Genomic DNA, 22,235 nt, shown 5'->3' on the forward strand with positions numbered 1-22,235 from the left:
AGAGGCCGACCTCCCAAGCAGGTTCCGGCCCAGACTGTGGACACTGGGGGGTGTATCGCCGGTTCTGGGGGGGGGGGGGGGGGGTTATGTGGCGACCCATTTCCTGGCACATCCGAACCGGCTCACAATTAGCCAGCTTTCTGGCTAAGGGAGATAGCCTACGGGGGGTTTGCGAGCACAGAGCTTTGGAGCCTCTGCGCCACGGGGGGCAGGTTGAGGGAGGCTTAAAAGTGAGGTTGAGGATTTCAAATAAAGTTTTTCTTTCGACTTCAGTTACCGACTCCGTGTCGTAATTTTAGCGCTGCATGTAGCACACCGCTACAGGAACAGTGATGTTTGCTACAGTGATGTTAGCCTTTCACTGCATATATATTTTTCACTCCCTCCCTCCTGCTCCCCCTCTTCCCCACCCCTCTCTCCCCCCCCCCCCCCCATGCAGTCTTGTACACTGGCCCAACTCTCACCAGCTGCTGTGTAGCCATCTTTGTGTGCTCATGCAAATCCTCAATCATTCCTATTTCCTACTTGTTGCTCTGTCTTGTTTCTGCTTGCTCTGGTGTCAAATTCTGTCTCGTGCTCTTGTGTGCTTAGAAGGTGATTTAAGAGCAGAAGTATGGAAACCATGGTTACAGGTAGTGTAGCATTCTCAGATTCAATGTTCAGTTTTGACTTCCATTGCTGACTGTGTGGAGCTTTAACCCTATGAGTTTCCCCATTTTCTGGGGAAGCTAGAAAAGCACAATCTTTGAAATGTGGCTTGGAGCAAATTTGCAAAAGGTCAAAAGCAAAGCAGATTATTTTGCTGCCACCTGTTGGTACTAATTTCCCCAGAGAAATTATAAACAGGTGTATGAACAGGAGAAGGCTATTTGGCTCTTTGAGTCAGCTATTCAGTATAATTATGGTTGATTATTCAAATGCAATTCTCAATTCATACTTTCTCCCAAAAATCACTTGCTCTCTTTAGCCTTTAGAACTATATTTTTTCACAAGATGGTGCCGTGTACGGTGGCCGTGTTGCGAGCTCCATTCCAAATCTACAGTATACTACAACTTTCTACAATTTTCTTAGCATTTTCTGTTCTAGTAGCTGATATCACATTAGTTACAATAGGCTGACTCTGCTGAAAATTGGCATTATATGCTGCCTTTCCGATACTGGGAACCCCTGCTTATGTGATCCAAGGGAGACTCATCTCTTACATCACCACCCTTGGAAGAAACACCCTCGGAGGCGAGGGAGAAGGCCTGGTGAGGCTGAAACAGCGTGCAAATCGGCCACCGCTCCCTAGCATACTCCTGGCTAACATTCAGTCCCTGGACAACAAGCTGTGCAAACTGAGAGCCATAATCTCCTACCAGCAGGAAACAAAGGAATGTAATGTTTTGTGCTTCGTGGAGACATGGCTGACTGAGGAGATACCGGACTACACTTAACAAGCCCTCTGCGTTCTCCCTGTTCAGGGTGGGCAGGTCAGAAAACCTCACTGGGAAGAGTAAAGGAGGAGGGTTATGCTTCATGGTCAACCATGTTTGGTGTGATCCACGGAATGTGCTTGCCCTCGTATGTTTTTGTTCCCCAGACCTGAAATACCTGATGCTTCTGTGCAGATCCTACTGGCTGCCGAGGGAGTTCATGGCTGTTATCATCACAGTTGTGTATAATCTGCTGCAGGCTGATAACTGACCTGGCCATCAAGGAACTGTACAAAACCATCAACACACTGGAGATTGCACACCCAGAGGCTGCCTTCATCACCTGGTGACTTTAATCGAGCATCGCTGACGAAAGTCTCTCTGAAGTTTTGTCAGCACATCTAGGTGAGCACTCGTGGAGATCAGACACTTGACCACTTACACTCCCTTCTGCAACACTTACAAAGCTCTCCTTTTGATCATCGTCAAAATCATCTTCGATCCTGCTTTTGCCAACATACAGACAGAAGCTGAAACAAGAGATGGCCATAGTTAAAACTGTCCAGTGTTGGTCCGACCAATCAGCCTCCATGTTGCAGGACTGCTTCAATGACATCAACTGGAATGTTTTTCATGATGAGGATGTCTCCGAGTTCTTGGATGCAGTCACATGCTTCATCTAGAAGTGCATCGACGACGTTGTCCCCCAGAAGTCAGTCAGGGTCCTCCCGAACCAGAAACCCTGGATCACCAGTTCTGTGTGAGCAGCACTTACCACGCGACATAGAGCTTACATTGCCAGCAATCAGCAGGAGCTCAAGAAAAGCAGCTATGATCTGTGCAGAGCTATCAAGGCTGCAAAACAACAATACAGGGGCAAGATTGAGTCAAGATTCAGCACACATGACTTGTGGTTGCATTCCATCACAGACTTCAAAGCCAAACATAGTGGTGCCGCCAACATCGCGGCCTCTCTCCCAGATGAGCTCAATTGCTTTTACACTTGTTTTAATGTCACTAACTCTGAGCCTCCAAGGAAAGCCACCGCTACAACCTGCAACCTGGTCATCTCTGAGGCTGAGGTACGCAGATGTTTCCAATGAGTGGACAGTCACATCCCAGGGAGAGTACTCAGGATGTGTGCAGCACAACTGGTAGGTGTGTTTCCAGACATTTTTAATCTCTCCCTCTCCCAGTGTAGAGTGCCCTCCTGCTTGAAAATATCCACTATTGTCCCTGTATCAAAATAGTACAAGGTAACATGCCTGAACAATTGGCATCTTGGCGCACTCACCTCAATAGTAAGCTTCGAGAGGCTGGTCAGGGACTACATCTGCAGCATGCTACTACCCAAACTGGATCCCTTACAATTCGCCTACTGACACAACTGGTCAAATTCGATGCAATAGCCACTGCTCTACATACTGTCCTTACACATCTAGAGAAGAAAGATGCTTATGTGAGAATGCTGTTCTTGGACCACAGTTCAGCATTCAACACCATAATTCCATCCAGGCTCAGCAGGAAGCTCAGAGACCTTAGCCTTGACCCTCCCTTATGCAGATGGATCCTGGACTTCCTGTCAGATCACTGGCAAGTGGTAAGAGTGGGCTCCCTCACGTCCACCCCCCTCACTCTCAATACAGGAGCCCCTCAGGGCTGCGTACTGTCCCCTCCTTTACTCCCTGTTTATCCATGATTGTATCGCCACCCACAGCTCTAATCTGCTAATTAAATTTGCTGATGACACTGCATTGATTGGCCTAATCTCAAACAATAATGAGGTGGCCTATAGGGAAGAAGTCACCTCTCTGACACAGTGGTGTCAAGAAAACAACCTCTCCCTCAAAGTCACAAAAACAAAGGAGTTGGTTGTGGATTATAGAAGGAACAGAGATGGGCTAACCCCTATTGATATCAATGGATTTAGGGTTGAGAGGGTAAAAAGTTTCAAGTTCCTTGGCATCCACATTATCAAGGACCTCATGTGATCTGTACACACCAGCTGTGTGGTGAAAAAGATACAACAGTGCCTCTTTCACCTCAGATGGTTGAGGAAGTTTGGTATGGGCCCCCAAATCCTAAGAATTTTCTACAGCGGCACAATTGAGAGCATCCTTTGGCTGCATCACTACCTGGTATGGGAGCTGTACCTCCCTTAATTGCAGGATTCTGCAACAAGTGGTGCGGACAGCCTAGTGCATCTTGTGAACTTCCCATGATTCAGGACATTTACAAAGACAGGTGTGTAGGATCATTGGGGACCCGAGTCACCCCAACCACAAATATTCCAGCTGCTACCATCTGGGAAACAGTACCACAGCATAAAAGCCAAGACCAACAGGCTCTGGGACAGTTTCTTCCACCAGGCCATCAGACTGATTAACTCGCACTGATTTGTGTGTGTTTCTATGTTACATTAACTATTCTGTTTATTATAAATTACTATGATTGCAAATTGCACATTTAGACGGAGATGCAATGTAAAGAAATTCTCCTCATGTATGTGAAGAATGTAAGAAATAGTCTATTCAATATTGAATTCTTGAAATGAAATGAATAATTTGGACTCAACAACCTTCTGGAATAGAGAATCCAGAGGTTCCCCCTTTGTAAGTGAAGAAATTTCTCTTTATCTTAGTCCTGAATGGCTGTGACCCTTGCTTCTGGACTTCACACCATTGAGCACCATTTCCTGCATCTTGTTTGTCCAAATGTCATCAGGACTTTAATAAGGTGCTTGCTTATTCTTAACTCTAATGAACGCAAATCCAGTTATCCCAATCCTTCAGTCATACAGCACAGAATAGTCTCTTCAGCCCAACAAATCTGTGCCAACCACCAAGTAATTTTTACACTAATTTTAATATCTCCACATTCCCATAACTATCTAATTTCCTACATCCACCTGCACTCTGGAGACACGTTACAGTGGCGAAATAACCTACTGAACTCAGCATCTGTGAACATTAGTATCCAGAGAAAACCTGCACGATCACACGGAGAGCATACAAGCTCCACATTGATATCATCAGGGGTCATAGTTGAATGCAGGTTACCAGAGCTGTGAGACAGCTGCTTTACTATCTCTGCCAGCACTTCATATGTCATGTATCCATATTTCATATGTAAGTCCTATCATCCCTAGATCTAGCAAACTGTTAATTGTGCTCCCTCCACAGGAAGAACATTCTTCCTCAGATCAGGAGATCAAAACTATGCAAAACTATCCTTCTCTTCGAAAACAAGTATCTTTTTCTCTCTCTCTTTTCTAGTTCTGACAGTGTTTGATTTAAATGTTAACTCTTTTTCACTTTCGTTGAACGTTACTAAATGTCTTCTGTATCCATAATGGCACATATCTAACCCCCATCCCAGACATTTTTATTTTGCACACTAATCTGTTATAAAAAGCTTTCTGAAATTTGAAATGCATTATATAAGCTGTCTTATGTACTTATATTAATTATGTTTTTTTTAAATTATTGTGTTCTTTATCTTAATTGTGTTTTTTGGGCTGCATCAGATCCAGAGAACAATTATTTTGTTCTCATGTACACTTGTGTACTGGAAATGTCATTAAACAAACTTGAATATTGAATCCACTGGTTCTCCCTCACAATCCAAAAAATCTGATTGTTAGGTTAATAGGCTGCTGTAAATTCCCTCAGTGTAGGTGGCTGGTGGGAGACTCAAGATATTAATATATGCGTATATGAAAGTGGATTTATAGTTGGCTGATTGGGGGAGCAGAATTGATGGGATTCATCGGAGAGCTGGCATGGAAATAATAGGCTGAATGTCCTACATTGTGGGGAAATACAATATGGAATATAGATTATTTGCCTTGTATTCAACACAGAAATAAAGCAATTTTACAATGTCCAATGCTGTAGACATCTGAACAGCAATATTGCTTATCAGCGTTTAAGTGCACATCTGCACCTCAAGTCTCCTAAAGTTGCTATTACACTTGCACAGAAATAATGATAAGCAGCAGTAGTATTAAGCTTATCTTAACAGCCAAAGGTAGTCTGTTAAACTCAAGTTCCACTTTTAAAGAAGGGGAAGCCAAGAAAGGGGGAAGGTAGCAGTATTGCTTGAAGAGAATATAACAATTCTGTAGAGAGATGATGTGACAGAAGGTCAAAGAATCAATCTGTTTTGTTCAAGCTTAGAAACTATAGAGAGAACACTAAACTGCTAGATGTAGTCTTGGATAGTTAAGTTCGGTGCCTTTAATTTTGCCAAATTTTGCTAGTGTTAAGAATGGAGAGTGTGACAATTTTCTGCAATATGTCCAGGATAATTTTCTGGTTACTTGTACATGAAGGAAGGTGGCATTGTTGGAACTCTTCCCAGGGAATAGGGTGGGTCAAGTAGACCACATTTAAGGGGAAAGATAGTGATTATAATATCACTAAAATTTAAGTTAACTATTGAAAATGAGAAAAGGCAATCCAAATTAAATGTAATTAATTTTCAGGAAGGACAATTTCATTGGGATGGGAGTGTATCTGACCTAGGTAAATTCAAAGTAAAAATTGACAGACAAAATTGTAGCTGAACTATGGTAAGTCTTTAAGGAAGGGAGAGTTCAGATGCAGAGAAAACGTGTTCCCTTAAGGGTCAAAGGGAAAACAAACAAATTCAGAACTCCATGAATGATGAAAGAGATGCAGAGGAAGATAAAGTGAAAAATGATGTTTATGACAAAAACATATTGTTTATAGAAGCAGAGGAGAAGTAAAAATTAAATTGAGGGAAAGAGTTGAGTATGTGAAAAAGATATCTGCTGACATAAACAAGAAGCCTGAAGTGTTCTGCAAGCTATAACTATAAAAGGGCTGAGAATGGAAAAAAAAAGGGGCCTCTTAAAGGAAACATACTTTAAAATACGGATCTAGGACAGGAATAATAGAAATTAATTAAGGCAAGCCAACACAGAATTTGTTAAGGGCAAATTATGTTTAAATGGTTTGATGAAAATTTTTATTGAGGGGATTGGTAGAGTTGATGAAGGTAATGAAGGAAATCAAGGTTTCCAGGAGGTTTATGGTAAAGTGCCACTTAATGCATAACTGATTAACATGTCCTTGGGATTTGGTACTGAAGTCGTAAAGATATCTTAGAGAGTTTGAGACTATTTTCTTCAGATAAGAACATATCTAAGGGAGTCTTGATAGAAATATAATAAGTGATTAAGGTTTTGGACAGAATGAATCAAGAAAGGCCGTTTTTTTTTTGCTGAGGCATTTGAGGACTAGGGAAAAGAATTTGGTGTGATATAAAGTAAAATGTTTTAATGCCCTTTTTGGTTGCAATCTGGGCTTCATTGCCTACATATAGGGTGAAGGCAAGTTTCATTTTGGCCTTAAGGGGGAAACTGGATAAATACTGCATATGGTGGAAGTAAAATTTCAATACTACATAGAGAGGGCAAGGAGTGTTGGAACTAGTGAATTGCTCTGGTTGAAAGAAACCAAATTACTGTCTTTTGGGCTGTAACAATTCTATTATGCTGTCCTTTGACCTGCTGACTCAAACGTCTTGTTTGCTGTACCATTATCAGCTGGCATTTTGATGTTCAGTAGTATTTTGAGTTGGTGCATATAGGGATAAGTTTAACTAATGACATTTGCCTTTTGATTGCTCTCACAAAAATATATGTAGATTTTACTCTAGCTTTCAGGTATATATTTAAATTTTAGTTAATTCAACATGCATGTAATTCATTCATCTTTCTAAGGGATTTGAACAGAGATGATTCCAATTAACAGAAGCTATTACTTGTAGTTTGCCGAGAAAAGCAGAATGCATTAATTCTTTCTGTAGCTTAGGTAAAACTGAAAGTTGGGCCAGATTGTGCTGCAGTCCCTTCCCACAATATCTGCCAGCCACACTGAACTCATCTGGATAGAACCAACCTGACCCTCTATCCTCAGATCATCCTGGTATATGGATTGTATTTCCAAAGGCTCATGGAACTTATGATGTTCTGTTGCATCCAAGATTTAGGAATACTTTGATAGAGATATTAAAATTATTTAAATGTAGTGGGATTAATTTTTTTTAAGATAATGGATCATGTATATAAGTAAATAAAGTACCATAAAATGCTAATAATTAAAGCATGAACATAAAGTAAAATAATTTAAACTTACCTCCAAATGTCAGCAAAAAAAATCCAGCCCTTTTCTCCAGCACATGGGTGTTCTGCAGCTGAGCTCAGTGGTTGAGTGGGGGATGCCCAGCAAGCCACACTAAGCTAATAGGAAAGGGAAAATGAGCATAAAAGACAGTAGACAGACAGAAAGAACAAGTTGCCTAATGTTGGAGGTTTCAATGTTGGGTCCAATGGGCTGCAACATATCCAGGCAAAAGATGAGTTGTTGTTCCTCAGGCAGCCATTGGGCCTCATTATAACAGTGCAGTAGGCCATAGACAGAGAGATATGTGCAGGAGTGAGTTGGGGATATTAAGTGACAATCGAAGAAGTTGTCCCTCAAGTCCCTTTTAAACCTTTCCCCTCACCCTGTATCTATTCCCCTTAGCTACCCTGGAGAAAAGGCTGCTATTTATTTATGTCCCTCATTTTTGTATTGACCTCTATAAGAGCACCCCTTATTCTCCTATGCTCCAAGGAATAAAGACCTAGCCCAGCCTACCCCTCTCTATAACTCAGACTGTCTGGTCCTGACAACTTCTTCACAAATCTTTTCAGTACACTACGTGGGAAGAAGTGCAAGTGAATCACTACTTCTGAAGGAAAGACTGCTTGGGTCCCTGCATAATGAGAAGGGAAGATGTGTAAGGACTGCTGTTGCAGGTCTGCTGAGTGACTATATCATTTTCTGTCTTTATTTCAAGAGTTCTGGCATCTAGTTTGTTGATGTTTATATTCTGATCACCTACATTATCTACTGTAAATCTAGTTTTGGATTTCCCTAACCTGGGGAAAAGATTGCTGCCATCCACCTTACTTATGTCCCTCATGATTGTTGTTGTAATTCACTAGGATTGATGAATTGAACCTTTTTTTAGTCTTTGTTTCATGTGAAAGTGAGACTAGTTACTATGGTAACATGAGCTGTTTTATTAAGCAGTTTAATTTATGGATTAAAATACTAACTGCATAGAATAATACGGATTATTGTTAATATGTTTTAAAAAATCATCTGATTATGAATATTCAGCATGATAGTTGAACTAAATTGAAAACAGTTGCTTGGAATGTATTTATTTTGGCACGATTTTGCTATCGTCAGCTAAAGCAGTTTTTCCCCTTTTGGGGAGAGTTGTGATATGAGATTTAATTTGCATTGTATGGTTTAATTTAGTCTTATCTTTATTGCTGACGCTTGCTGGCATTGCGCTTAGTGCTGCACAATACAATCCTGTAATTGAAGCTGAAAGTGATAAGATGTATGAAAGAAAACTAGAAGCATTGCTATATATAGGTTTATTCAACACCATTTTCAGTCATACCATGCAGCCTATCTGTCCCTCTTTGTTTTTCTCTCTCTTTTTGCTCCACCCCAGACTTTTTTGTCTCGTTTCTGACTTTTGTTTCTCTCCCCATCCTCTCCAAATTTGCTTCTGTCTTTAACAACTTTACGTGTCTCAACCCCACAAACCAAAACATTCATGTCTGCCTCAGATCAATCCAGTCTTTGTGTCTGTCTCTACTCCCATATTTTGCCTATCTTAGCATTTTGATTAACCAATTCCTTAATCTAATTTGCTAATTCCCATTTGACATTTCCTCTTCTGTACTCTTATAATTCTCTTTTTACAAATTCAAGTTATGAACCTTAGATTTCATCAAAGTCAGATATGACATTTACTCATATTTATCATCTTTAATGCCCAGGGGCATCTTCACCATGACATAATTAATTCTTCCAGTCATAATTTACAGTACCAGATCTTGCACAGCTTGTTCTCTGGTGGGTTCCAGATTACTGTTCTGTGAATCTATCCGAAAACACTCTATAAATTCATCATCTTAGCTACCCTTGGCCATCTACTTCCCACAATCTCCATGTAAGTTAAAGCCTTCCATGTTCAGAACTCCACCACTCTGTCAAATCATGAGATTACAGTTAGCGGACAGCTCTCCCACTGCGGCCTGGCCTTATATCTGATTTTCACCCAAACCACTCCCACATTTTGCTTTTTTGGATTTATGCAATCCCTGTCTGCTGGACTAAGTCATAACTAATTTTCATAAACACTGCTCAACTATTTGCTACATTTCTCTCTTTCCTTAATGTCATATACCCTTAAATATTCGGGGTTTCCGATGACGTCATCGTCGAGAATGGCAGCTTAAGTCACTAGCTCCTCCGGAAAAACACGTATGAAGCCCTGATAACCCATCAAATATAGTATTTTTCGAAAAATATTTGAACTGGAAAGAGGGACAAGAATGGGGAAAAAGAATGGAAATAAAAAAAGCGACACTGTGGAGCCTGCATTCGAGAGGAGTGCAGCGAGCAGCTCTCCTACCCAACCGCGTGCTAGCGAGGTGGATGCTGGGCCTTGTTCAGGCAAAGCGGCAAGTATCTTTGAAATCCTGAAAGAAATAATGGAATTTCAGAAAGGAATAAAGCAGCAATTCCATGATATCAAGTCAGAGCTCACCAGCGTCAATCAAAAAATAGCAGTGGCAGAGACTTGAATTGAGAAGGTGGAAGATCACATTCAAAACGTGGAACGGATACTGAGTAAGACAATAAAAATATTACATCACCAAGAAAGTAAACTGCTTGACCTGGAGGTCAAGATATCAGAATCTACAACATTCCCGAAGGAGCGGAGGGCTCATCTATGATGGAGTTTGTCAGAAAGTTACTGTGGGACGTGCTGGATCTTCCCTCGGCTATGAAGCTGGAAGTCGAAAGGGCCCACCGTGCGCTCGTCCCGAAACCTACCCAGGATAGAAAGCCACGCTCAATAATAATTAAATTCCTTCGGTACAGCACCAAGGCGGAGATTCTACGAAGGGCCTGGGGTAAGAAAAGAGTGTTTTTAGAGGATAAATTAATATATTTCGACCAAGATTAACCCCCCCTGCGGTCCTCCAGAAACGCAAAGAATACTCTGAAGTAAAGCGAGTACTAAAGCAAAATAAGATTAGATTTCAAACTCCACACCCTGCTAAACTTCGAGTCTTTTATGACAACGGGATGCGGTTGTACCAGACAGTGGAAGAGGCAACTACAGACATGAAGGCCAGAGGGTTGCCCGTCAGGATGACCAAAACGAGGGAAAGCCTGGCTGAAGGATTACCCCACTCTGCTTGGGAATTAGTGCAAGAATCGAGAAGGCAGGAGACAGGAGGAGACCGAGAGAAGTATATCAGGAAGAGATCGGGAGTTTTCCAAAGACGGTCCTCACCCCCTTCAGAAGAGCCATAAGGTTTGGCTAACTTTTAAAAATGTTGAGAAGCTAAATGGAAGCAAAAGTACATGGTGATATACCTATCTCGAGAAATACTTATTATAATGTGGATTTTATATTACTTAGTTGTTATTCATTATTCGCTCACTTACTCCTTTTCCCCACCAAAATGAGAATATATGTATGTGTGCATATATGTGTATGTAACGTGTGTATGTAAAAATGTTTATATATTTATGTGTGTGCATATATATATATGTGTGTGTGTGTATAGGGGGAGTACACAGGGAAATCTTTTCTGTGTAATGGATTTGTTCACTGACTTTTATGAATACTGCAATGGGGGCCCTCAACTCACAAGTAGGAGGGGTTATCCCCCACAGCTAGACATTTCCTCTAGCTCAATGCAGGGTCATCTACTAGAGACCTCAGCCTTGGAATCACACGTTTGTTGCCATTTTTGTTATTATTTGCATTTCTTGGTTCTTATTTGTTCTGGGAGTAGATTGATTAAGCTTTACTCTAATTTCAATGATACATTGACAGATAAATACAGATGGCTAAGGACAAGGTAAAATTCATTTCTTTTTATGTCAATGGGTTATTAAATCCAATCAAATGTAAGAGAATTTTATCCAAAATGAAAAAAGAACAAGCGCATGTAATATATTTACAGGAAACTCATTTAAGGGATAATGAGCATAAAATAACTAAAGAGAATGGGCTTCACTAATCTGTTTTTCTCCTCATATAAATCAGGACATGGGAGAGGAGTTGCTATTCTTATTTCAAGGAAGCTAAATTTTGAAAAAGTATTCGAAATGGGAGATAAAAGGGGCAGATATATTCTGGTAAAGGGGAATATAGAGGACAAATCAGTTTCTCTATTGAATATATATGCACCCCTGGGAAGTGATATTGGTTTCTTTCAGAAAATTACTGATATTATGGTAACGGAAGCAGAAGGCCTCCTAATATGTGGGGGAGACTTAAATTTACAATTACAACCAAATTTAGACTCTTCCAATAGAAAAACCTATGAAACAAAATCTTTACATAAGAAAGTTAATACACTTTTTGAGGATGTATGGTTTAATTGATATATGGAAGGACCTTTTCCCTGACAGAAGGGATTACACTCATTATTCTGCTCCCCATTCTGTATATATCCTTAAATATGCAGATCCCAATCAATATCTTTCTGAAATGTTATCAGATCATACCGTGCCGAAAGGTCTCTGCCTGAAACGTCTGACTGTACTTTTTTTCATAGGTGCTGCCTGACCTGGTGAGTTTCTCCAGCATTTTGTGTGTGTTGCTTATTTATTTTTGTTTGTGCCATTAATTCATTTGTTTGAACACTCTGCATTCCTGTTCAAAGCCTTTGCATTTATCTTTTTATTATTTCGGAACCTCTTGCTTTATCTGTTTTGCTCTTTGGTTTGTGTTCTTTTTGCTTTTTCTGTCACCGTTTCTTTATCATTTCCCACATTAGTACCTTTCCCTCTAGTATTAGTGTCTGATAAATCCCTGTGATTTATGTCATTCTTGGAACTTCATCCCTTCTTCCCACTCTTGGATTTACACGCCGCACAACTCTTATATGACTGGTTAGAATACTAATTAAATGGCTGGTTAAAATATAGGTTCCAGTGTGACTCAGAGGTTCCAGTACAGCTCCTGCTTTCCCTCATTAGTAAACACTTACTTTTTCTAATATATTAGACATGCCTAAGTTTTTGTTTGGCGAGTTTAGAAAATATTAATGATTTATGTGAAGCTTTTTGCATTTTGCTTTATGTTTACATCTGAGTCCATCTATAAATACTAGTTGAGCATGATATTCAGAAAAGCTGCACAAGCAAGTTGGTGATTTATGCATTGAACTCTACTTGTGTGGTTATGAGAGCCACTGATGATCTCACAATTAATTTGCTGACAAATCTGGATCATAAGTTTGCCAACATATCTTTTCTGAAGGATGATTCCGCTCTGCAAAACAGGCACTACACTCCTTCACAACTCTTGTGTTGACTGGAGATCACAATGCACGCCTTCCTCATGAGGAAACAATTCATGTGGACTTTTTCTCCTTATTTCTTTGCACTAATGCAGATGAGTTAATCAAAAGTATGATGTCAGCAACATCAGCTGCTGAAATTTTTCATTCTGTTTTCATCCCTATCTTTTTATTCCTGCTTTGCTCTTTGAGATAAGCAATTCCCAACCATTTTTTAATGCCACTAAGTCTTGCTGTTAACCAAGAGGTCCATGGACTCCAGGTTGGGAACCCCTGTTTGAGATGAAATCTTCAAAAAGCTCAAGTTCCAAAAGCTGCAAAACTGCCTTCCACTCCAAACACCCTATTTTTGCTGTTAAAATTGATTTCAGTAACTTAATGTGTTAATATTTCAGTTTTCTTCACAAGACTTGGAATAGGTGGGTGCACTGGGGAGAGATATGGTACCCATGAATTGGGGTTGCTGTTTTTCTATCAAGAGAGCAGACAATTTCCAATTTTGGCCTCTAGTTCTGGTTAAATTTCATACCTGATCTGGAGACTTTAAGACAATTTTTTTTCATTCTTCATTTCATTACCTTTCATTCCCCTCTTGATGTTTTTACCACTATTTTTCCATAAGACCATAAAAGAGTTATCCCTTTTGGATTAAGAGCCTGATTGTTGCGGGATAATAACTGTTTCTGAACCTGGTGGTGTGGGTCTTGAGGCTCTTGTACCACCTTTCTGTTGACAGCAGTGAGACGTCAGCATTGCCTGGATGGTGGGGGTCCTTGATGATGAATGCTGCTTTCCTCAATTGTGCTTCATGTAGATGTAGCTCAATAGTGGGGAGGCACTACACTCCCCACTATTGGATTAGGGTTGTAGTGGACTGGACCATATCCACTACTTCAATCTTCTATCCAACGTCTGTTCTCTACAGTTTCTGAGGATTTCCAGTTTTGTTTCTGTACTTCCCCTTGCCACTGATCAGATTCCTTGAAATTATTTTAATTGGAAGAAGTGCTTTATGCCAAAATTGTTAATGTATTTGTCGACAATAATGAACTAAACATTTACTTCTAGCAATTTCTGTTTCAGATTTGCAGTTTTTGTTTGCTTTATAATTAATAATACATAGTGGTTTATCTTTAAATGTTCTGAAATTTTAATTTCTTGCAATTAACCCTGATGTGATTAGGTATGCATTTTTTCTAATTGGCGGAGATAATTCACAGTGTTTCCCAGTGCATATTTTAAAAATTATTTTATGCATAGAATTGATTGTTCTTGTGAATTCTTGAAAAATTAAAATATTATAATCAATTACGTCTTTGGAAACTATTTAATGTAAACTCATGAGGTAATAAAGCTATGAAACCATACTGACCATCAAACACACATTTACACTGATCCCATTTTTTTTTCCCCACATTGTGATCGACAGTCCCAAATTCTACCTCTCATCAACATACCAGGGTCAATTTACAGTGGCCAACTAAACTGGTTTCGGCCGGAAACATCGTCACTACCTCCTCCCATAGATACTGTCTGGCCTGCTGAGTTCTGCCATCATTTTGTGTTTTTATAAATTACCAACTTGCACATTTTGAGGATGTGGGAGAACAAACAGTACCCAGGTAGAAAAGCACACAGTCACAGGGACAATGTGCAGCTCTGCATAGACCAGAACAGGAGTCAGAATCAAACCAAGTTCACTGGTGTTGTATGTCAGCAGTTCTGCCAGCTGTGCCACAGCACTGTACTAATTTAATAAAATAGTAAATCATGTCGTTTGATACTGTGGCTTCTGTAAATGTTGTGTTGCTTAATATAATGTTTTCTATATGGAATGTAGAACAGTCCCCGTAGCCTACCATGTCTGTAGCAGCTATGATGCCATTGCAAGCTAATCCCATCTGTTTGCACATGGTCTACACCCCTCTATTATATGGCCTGTTCTTCCTATCTAAATGTCTCATAAATTTTGGTGCCATAGCTACTTGCACCACTTCTCCCTGTCTGTTCCAGGCATCTGCTGCCCTCCATGTAAAATATACTTAAAATAAACCTGCCTCATAAAGTTCCTTTAAACTTTCCCCTTCTCATTTTAAATCTGCACCCTCTAATATTTGACATTTCTGCCATCTACCCTATCTATCTCGGTCAGTTAAGCCACAGTCCCTGAAGCTTCAGAGAAAACAGTCTAACCTTTCCCCATAGCCAACACTCTCCAGACAGTGTCCTGGCAAACCTCTCTAGTCCCCACAGTCCTCCTGCAATGCAGCAACCAGAACTGCACACAACACTACATATATCAATTTTTAAGCCTTGTAGTATAAAACAGGCCCTTCAGCCCATCTCCTCCGTGCTGACTGTGTTGCCCAGTATGCTAGTCCTAACTGCCCATGTTTGGCACATAGCACTCTAAAGCTATCAGTGTACTTAACTTTTTGTCTTTTAAATGTCACAAATGTGCCTGCCTTAACCGCTATTTCTGGCAGCTCGTTCCAAATATGCATTACCCTTTGCATGAAGACGATGCCCCTGATGACCTTTTAATTCTCTTCCTTCAGATCTTAAACCTATGCCCCCTTGTTTTTAGCACCTCACTCTAGCCCTCATGATCTTATATGCCTCTGTCAAAATCACCTTTTACTCTGCTCCAGGATATGTAGCCCAACTCAAGTTCCACACAGATATGTGGGGAACCCATCCCCGTCACTTCCCAGTGTACAACATCCCGAGTTTGATCTCAGGCTATATTGAAGTATTTAAACATTAGTATATGAATTGAATAAGGGTAACCTGATTAAATCTTGATTAGGCCACAAATCTAAAATCTAGAATACAAAAGAATGTGTGCTTTATTGTAAATAATTTGTATTCTTTTATCAGGATAGAGGAAAAGATAAGGTTTCAAAATTTGACTCCATTCGACATTCCATTGCTGGGATAATGCGATCACCAAAGAATTATTTGAGCTCATCTGTAAGTAACAGTATTTTCATATGCATTTTTTGACAGGTAATTCAGGCAAATTCCTTGCCTTTTTTTAACCATTAATTTTCAGAACAATCCTAAATGTTTCTACAAAGTATGGAATTTGTGTCTTCTGCCTAGTTACCCAGAAAAGATGGAGGTAGACAATTTGTATCGCTGCTTTCATATGTGATTCCTATGATAATCTGGTGCATTTTGTTTCCGGGGCAAGTAACAATTAATCACTTTGAAGTCAGTCGTGTTCCAGTTCCTTTATTGGAATGCATTGAATAAATAAGTTGCCTCTTTTTCAATTATAAGGGGTGTAGAGTGAATATTATTATTTTGTTATAATTATTAGAGATACAGTACGGTAACAGACCCTTCCTGCTCAACAAGCCCACATCACCCAATTATACCCATTAGCCTGCTAACCAATATGCATTTAGAATGTGAATGGAAACCAGTGGAAACCCACTCAATCCTGGGGAGAATATATAAACTCCTTAAACCAACCATTACTCAACTTTTCCCCTTAACAGAGAGTCGCAAGACCAGTTTAAGCAAAATTTTTCACACAATGTGGTTACAATCTAGAATATAATGCCTGCAAAGGTGGGGGAGGCTGGTACTCTCACAATGTTTTAGAAGTATGTGTGCGTGAACTTGAATTGCCAGGACATTGAAAGCTCAAAGTCAAGTTTGTCATATGCACAAGTACATACTTACACAGTGGTATTGAACATTTATTTGCAACAGCGCCACAGGCACATAGCTTCAGGTAGCCTCTCACACAAAAATAAACATAAGTTATACACTTTTACAAGAAAGACCACAATTAGAACAAAAAGAAAGTCCATTGTAGTGCAAAGTGGTCATAATGTTGCTAGATTGAGATAGTGGTTAGGGTTGTGCAGAGCTGATGGTTGAAGGGATGTAGCTGTTCTTGAGTCTGGTGGTATGGGATTTTTGGTTCTGTGTCCCTTGTCCAGTGGTAGGTGCAAGAAGATGGCAAGGCCCAGATGGTGGTGATTATTAACAACAGATGGAGCCTTTTTGAGGCAGCAGCTCAGAAAGGTAGTAATGGTGGTGGGGAGGGATGTATCTGTGATGCACTGGGCAGGCTCTGCTATTCTCCCCAATTTCTTGCATTCTGTACATCTACTGCAAGCTGCAGCAAATTGTTTTTGTATACATGAGTATATGGTGGTTAGCATTGACAAATTGAGCTGAAGGGCTGTTTTGATTTTGATTTTGCAAATGTAATTTTTTAAAAAGAAACAGTTATTCATGTGCTCATAATGGGGAAAATTTGGCAATGTATTGAAATCAATGCTTTGTTATTTTCTGCATAATCATTTTTCTTAAATAGTTAAAAACAAATATTTTAACTTTTTTATAATTAAGGAATTGAATGTGATTGACATTTTATCTGGATATTGAGTGATAATTACAGGGATGAATCAAGTGTGTGATCCAATTCCTTTGTAATTTGAAATAGTTCATTATCAGTTTTTGCTTTCTGTTTCTTTCTTGATCTCTCATTCTTTCTTCTACGTATACAAGATGGCAGCAGGCTAAACCAAAGAAACAATTTTTAATTTCATATAACTTAGATTTTGTTTGGACAACTGTATTTATTAAAGAGAGATTGCAAAAATCAGCTTTTGGTCATTTAGTTTACATAGACCAGAGGCACATCTTGTTTCTGTTGTCTTCATATTTTAACTAAATATAGCATAACATTTTCTGTTGTAGTGTTAACTGTCCTATCATTATTTGCCAGTCTTGTACAGTGATACGGCTTTTGTATTAATGTATGTGTACTGAAATTTTAAAGGTTCAGCAGGAATTCATTATTATTTAGCAGGTCTTACTAAGGAATCATTTATACCATAATTAATGGAAATTATTGACATGATGAAAGTTTCCTGTGTTAACAAGCTTCTAATTATAAAATATCTTTGAAATGTTACAGCATTCCATCAAAATTTAATACTTTCTAAGCTACTATTACTATTTAGAATACTCAAATTTTCCTATTAACTGCCTCGTTTTTTTACATGTGGAATTTCAAATATAATTGTTTTAATGTAGCATTACAGATTGCTTGGACATTTTTCAAAATTAGGAACATTTTATTTCTTTTAGTTCTTTGATGTGATGCCTTCCAGTGAGAAACCATTATCTGAACAGGACTGGTATCATGGAGCAATTCCTCGGATAGAAGCCCAGGAGCTACTGAAGCAGCAAGGGGACTTCCTAGTCCGAGAAAGTCATGGCAAACCTGGTGAATACGTCCTTTCTGTTTACTCAGATGGGCAGCGCAGACACTTTATCATCCAGTATACAGATGTAAGTAGTTGTGGGGGTAAAAAAGCTTTGTTCTTCCACTGATAAATTTTTGTGCAAGTTTAAGTTGAAAATGTGAACATTTCATCCTTGCTGTGCTGCAACGTCATTACTGAGAGATCAAGGATTATTCTCTTCCACTTCAGTTCTGAGCATTTGAAAGAGCTGAGGAGACCAATGTGGACTCTGCAGATTCTGGCTTTAGAGATGTTTGACAATGAGGGGTTAGTTTATTTGGGAGCTGAAGCTCTCTTACCACTGAATTCACTGGACTTTCAAGTACCTCTAATGAAGTGCCTTCCCAAATATTCATTTTGAGCAGAATAAGTAAGAGATCCCTTGAGCCTGTGAAGGTATTACACTTTCTCAGGAAGCTTTGAAAATCTCCTTGAGTCAGTTCCACTGTCTGTCTGATAATTACTTACCATGACAGATTTCAAAGTAGTGTCATGATGTACCAATCAGACCCAAATATGATTACAGTCTTGATTTCTGGACTGGTTGACGTGGAACTGAATTCTGATGTTGATTTATATAACCTGCAAGTGGATTTGAAGGATTTTGCAGTGTCTGTGTTGGCAATATTTCTCTAATGCTTTGAGGTGCCTCCCATCAGTAGTCCATGCCTCAGAATTATACAGTAGGGTGGTGGGGTCAGGATCACTTATCTAATGTTTTCTTGCATTTAGGAATTGTGACTTGAACTAAACAGTTAGTTTGCTTTCTCTGTGTAAATTACTTAATTGGCATGTCGAAGATTGAGCATGCACGCCCACCCCATTCCCATACCACCACCTCTAACACTCCTTTACATAAAACCTCTTGATATTCTCTCATTGTGAGGTGCTTATTTTGAAATAACAGTCTCTAGTTTCCAGTTAACCAAAGTAATTGATTTGCCTTGTTATTTCTCTAAACATATGAAATTCCCCCAGCACCTCTTCAGTTCCTTGCTTACTCCTGGAGGATTTCTTTCCAATGTTTGTCCCGTGTAAACGTATATGCTCCACAAGTATTATAAGTGCAGAATTTTGCAACACAAGTAGAAGCAGTTCAGCCTGTGCAGAACTCTATTTATGTTCCAGTTTATGAGTGTGTTAAGCTTTCTCTACTCTTCTGTAGAAGTGTAGTTTATTTTGATTCTCCTTCTAAAATATGCTTACACCTCAATTTGTCCTGCTGAATCTGTTCTTAAAGTAGGCCTGTCATCTTATTTGGCATGCCGGCCTTGAAAAAGGAAATAACTGCTCAAGGGACTGCAGAAAGCTTCCAGAAGCTCTGTGTCTTTCCAGTGCCTCTTCTCCAACTCACATCACCCTATCCCTCAACCTGGGGCTTAACTGCAGGATGTCCAGTTATAAACAAGAAGCCATCTGCCACTAGATTTCTTTTGTTTCATATGCTTGTTATCTCTGTGCTAGTGATCACTGCTAAAGTACATCAAAAAGAAAATGCAGCAAACATTCAGAAGTTCAGGTAACATATATGGAAAGAGAAATAAAGTTAACATTTCAGATTGAGGACTTCATTAGGTCCTTCATTAACTCTTGTTTCACTTTCCAAAGATGAAAGGGAATTTGGACCCCATATTTAAGAAAGAATGTGATGATTTGGAGAGGGTCCAGAGGAGGTTTACGAGAATGATCACAGGAATGAAAGGGTTAACATGAGCATTCGAAAGCTGTGGAGTTTAGAAGAGTGAGTGGGGAATCTCATTGAAAACCTACTGAATATTAAAAGGCCTGAATATAGAGTGGACATGGAGAGGTGTTTTCAGTAGTGGGAGAGTTTAGAACCAGAGGGCTCAGTCTCAGAATATAAAATAGATTTAGAAAATAGATGAGGAGAGATTTCTCTAGGCAGAGGGTGGTGAATCTGTAGAATTCATTGTCACAGACAGCGGTAAAGGCCTCGTCATTGGGTGCATTTAAAGCAAAGGTTGATAGTTTCTTGATTAAAAAAAGGATGTTAATGGTTACAGGGAAAAGGCAGGAGATTGTAGTGAAGAGGGGGAAAAAAATTCAGCCCTAATCAATTAAATAGTGGAGCAGACTCAATGGCTGAATGGCCTAATTCTGCTTCTGTGCCTTATAGCCATATGATGGCTAAGTGTTCTCTGTTTTTATTTCAGATATCCAGGATCCACAGGTTTATTTATTATTTGTAATACTATAAATTGCTGGACTGTTGCTATTTGGTTTGCAAAACCTTTTAAGTTCATCTATAATTCTATGTACTTTTCAATCTTTTACGCAGAATCAATATCGATTTGAAGGAACTGGATTTCCCACGATACCTCAGCTTGTAGAATACCACTACAGCACAAAGCAAGTAATCACAAAAAAATCAGGAGTGGTTCTCTTAAATCCTGTTGTTAAAGTAAGTGTACTCGGGCAACTAGATTAGAGAATTTTACTTTAACACAAGTTGAAATTAGTTGATCTGAGCAGCACTGTTAAGCAAGCATTGAGTAATTCAGTCAGTATTTTGTAGCTTTCCCTTCTGAAACCTGCTGCTAAAATGGTTACTTTATTCAAGTCTTTCACACTATGTAATACAAATAATAAAACAGTAAAACTTCTTCATTTAACTCTTTCATGATTAAAATATTAAATCCGAATTATCTGATTAGTTTTGTACTAATAGACTAAAATAGTAAATAGAATATTAAGCTGGCAGATAGTAGGATTGCTGTGAAGTGGATAATCTCTAGTAAAGATCTGAATCTGAATCCGGTTTATTATCACTGACATACTGTAAATTCCAGTGTATAAGCTGAGAATTTGGCCCTACATTTTGGTCCTAAAATTAGGGAGTCCGCTTGTACAGAGGGTGCCAACTTTGGAAAAACAAATACACGGAAGACGGGTCGTCTTTGTTGGCTGTTTTTGAGTCAAATTTGTTCCACTGTTGACGCATGAATTCTTTGAATGGCTTGTTTAAAGTCACATCTAGTGGCTGGAGCACGGGCATCAAATCACTGGGGATGTCTGGAATGTCCTTATTTTCAGCTTTCAATGCTGCTTTTGTCTCACCTGACAAGTGCACTTTGAACATGTCCCAGACAAGTAGCAATTTTTCCTTCCTGAAACCTTTGGGACGTCAACGCCACACCTCTTTAACCTACTTTAAGCAACCTGCTTCATCCATCCAGCAGCGTTCTTGAACATAAACAATAACACCCCACGGGAATTTTCTGAACAATATTTGTTTTTTGTCTCAACACAAGATCACATTTATTCATAAATGGGATGCACCAACTTCGCATAGCTTTGAAATTTTTGCTGACCTCACGGTGTTTTTCATCCCACTTTAACGCTTGAACTTCAATCATTTCTCTGGTAACTATGTATCCAGACGATTGCTGGTGATTCACCCTCTCTAACGCTTTTTCTTCTAGTTCTGGCCACTGGCATGTTTTCTCGCGGTTTGCATTTGTCTTTGACATTTCCATCAGCGTGTCCTCTCTCCACTCTCTCACTTGTTTCTCGTTTACACTAAACTTCTTAGCAGCTGCAGAATTATTCATTCCTTTAGCAAAATCAACAACCTTCAGCTTGAAGCCAACATCATAACGCATTTGTTTTAATCTTTTGTACATGGTGGTTGCAAACTCAATACTGAGTACACGGACTGATCCCGCCACCCCATGTTATGTTTTAACGAGATTACGATGGGCGCTAAATGGTTTCACGGGGGTATGTTTCAGAGGATTCTTTTCCATTGGAAACCTGATCCAAAATTCCTCTCCCTGATTTATTTATTAAGAATTTGCCTATAATGCTCTACAATGTGTAGGCCTGTTTTCTTAGTAGGTACAGGTTCACAAAATTTCCGGGGTCCAGATCTGGCAAAGCGGAGTACCGGCATGTGAGATCTTGTGATCTTTTCTGGTTAAATCAAAAACCTCTACAAAGGGGGTCGGCTTATACAAAGATGACTTGAAAATGGGTTGTTGGTTTTACTCCAGGTTGGTTTATACACTGGAATTTATGGTATGGCTTGAAATTTGTTGTTTTGAAGCAGCAATACATTAAAAAATACAGCAAGTTACAATAAGAAATAATAAAGTAAATAA

The 22,235-nt window shown here is 39.4% G+C and overlaps 1 protein-coding gene across 2 annotated transcripts in view; it reads left to right on the forward strand.

Moving 5' to 3' along the window:
- The window catches only part of fer (fer (fps/fes related) tyrosine kinase), a 128,522-nt gene that overhangs the window by 82,062 nt on the left and 24,225 nt on the right, over nucleotides 1–22,235 (forward strand). For both annotated transcript variants that reach the window (XM_059969499.1, XM_059969498.1), the window contains 3 exons: nucleotides 15,722–15,814; nucleotides 17,957–18,160; nucleotides 20,414–20,536. In XM_059969499.1, coding sequence (XP_059825482.1) covers nucleotides 15,722–15,814; nucleotides 17,957–18,160; nucleotides 20,414–20,536 — 420 coding nt within the window. The remainder of the gene's footprint in view (nucleotides 1–15,721; nucleotides 15,815–17,956; nucleotides 18,161–20,413; nucleotides 20,537–22,235) is intronic.

The sequence above is a fragment of the Hypanus sabinus genome, chromosome 5 (assembly GCF_030144855.1).
Source record: "Hypanus sabinus isolate sHypSab1 chromosome 5, sHypSab1.hap1, whole genome shotgun sequence".
NCBI classification, from domain to species: Eukaryota; Metazoa; Chordata; class Chondrichthyes; order Myliobatiformes; family Dasyatidae; genus Hypanus; species Hypanus sabinus.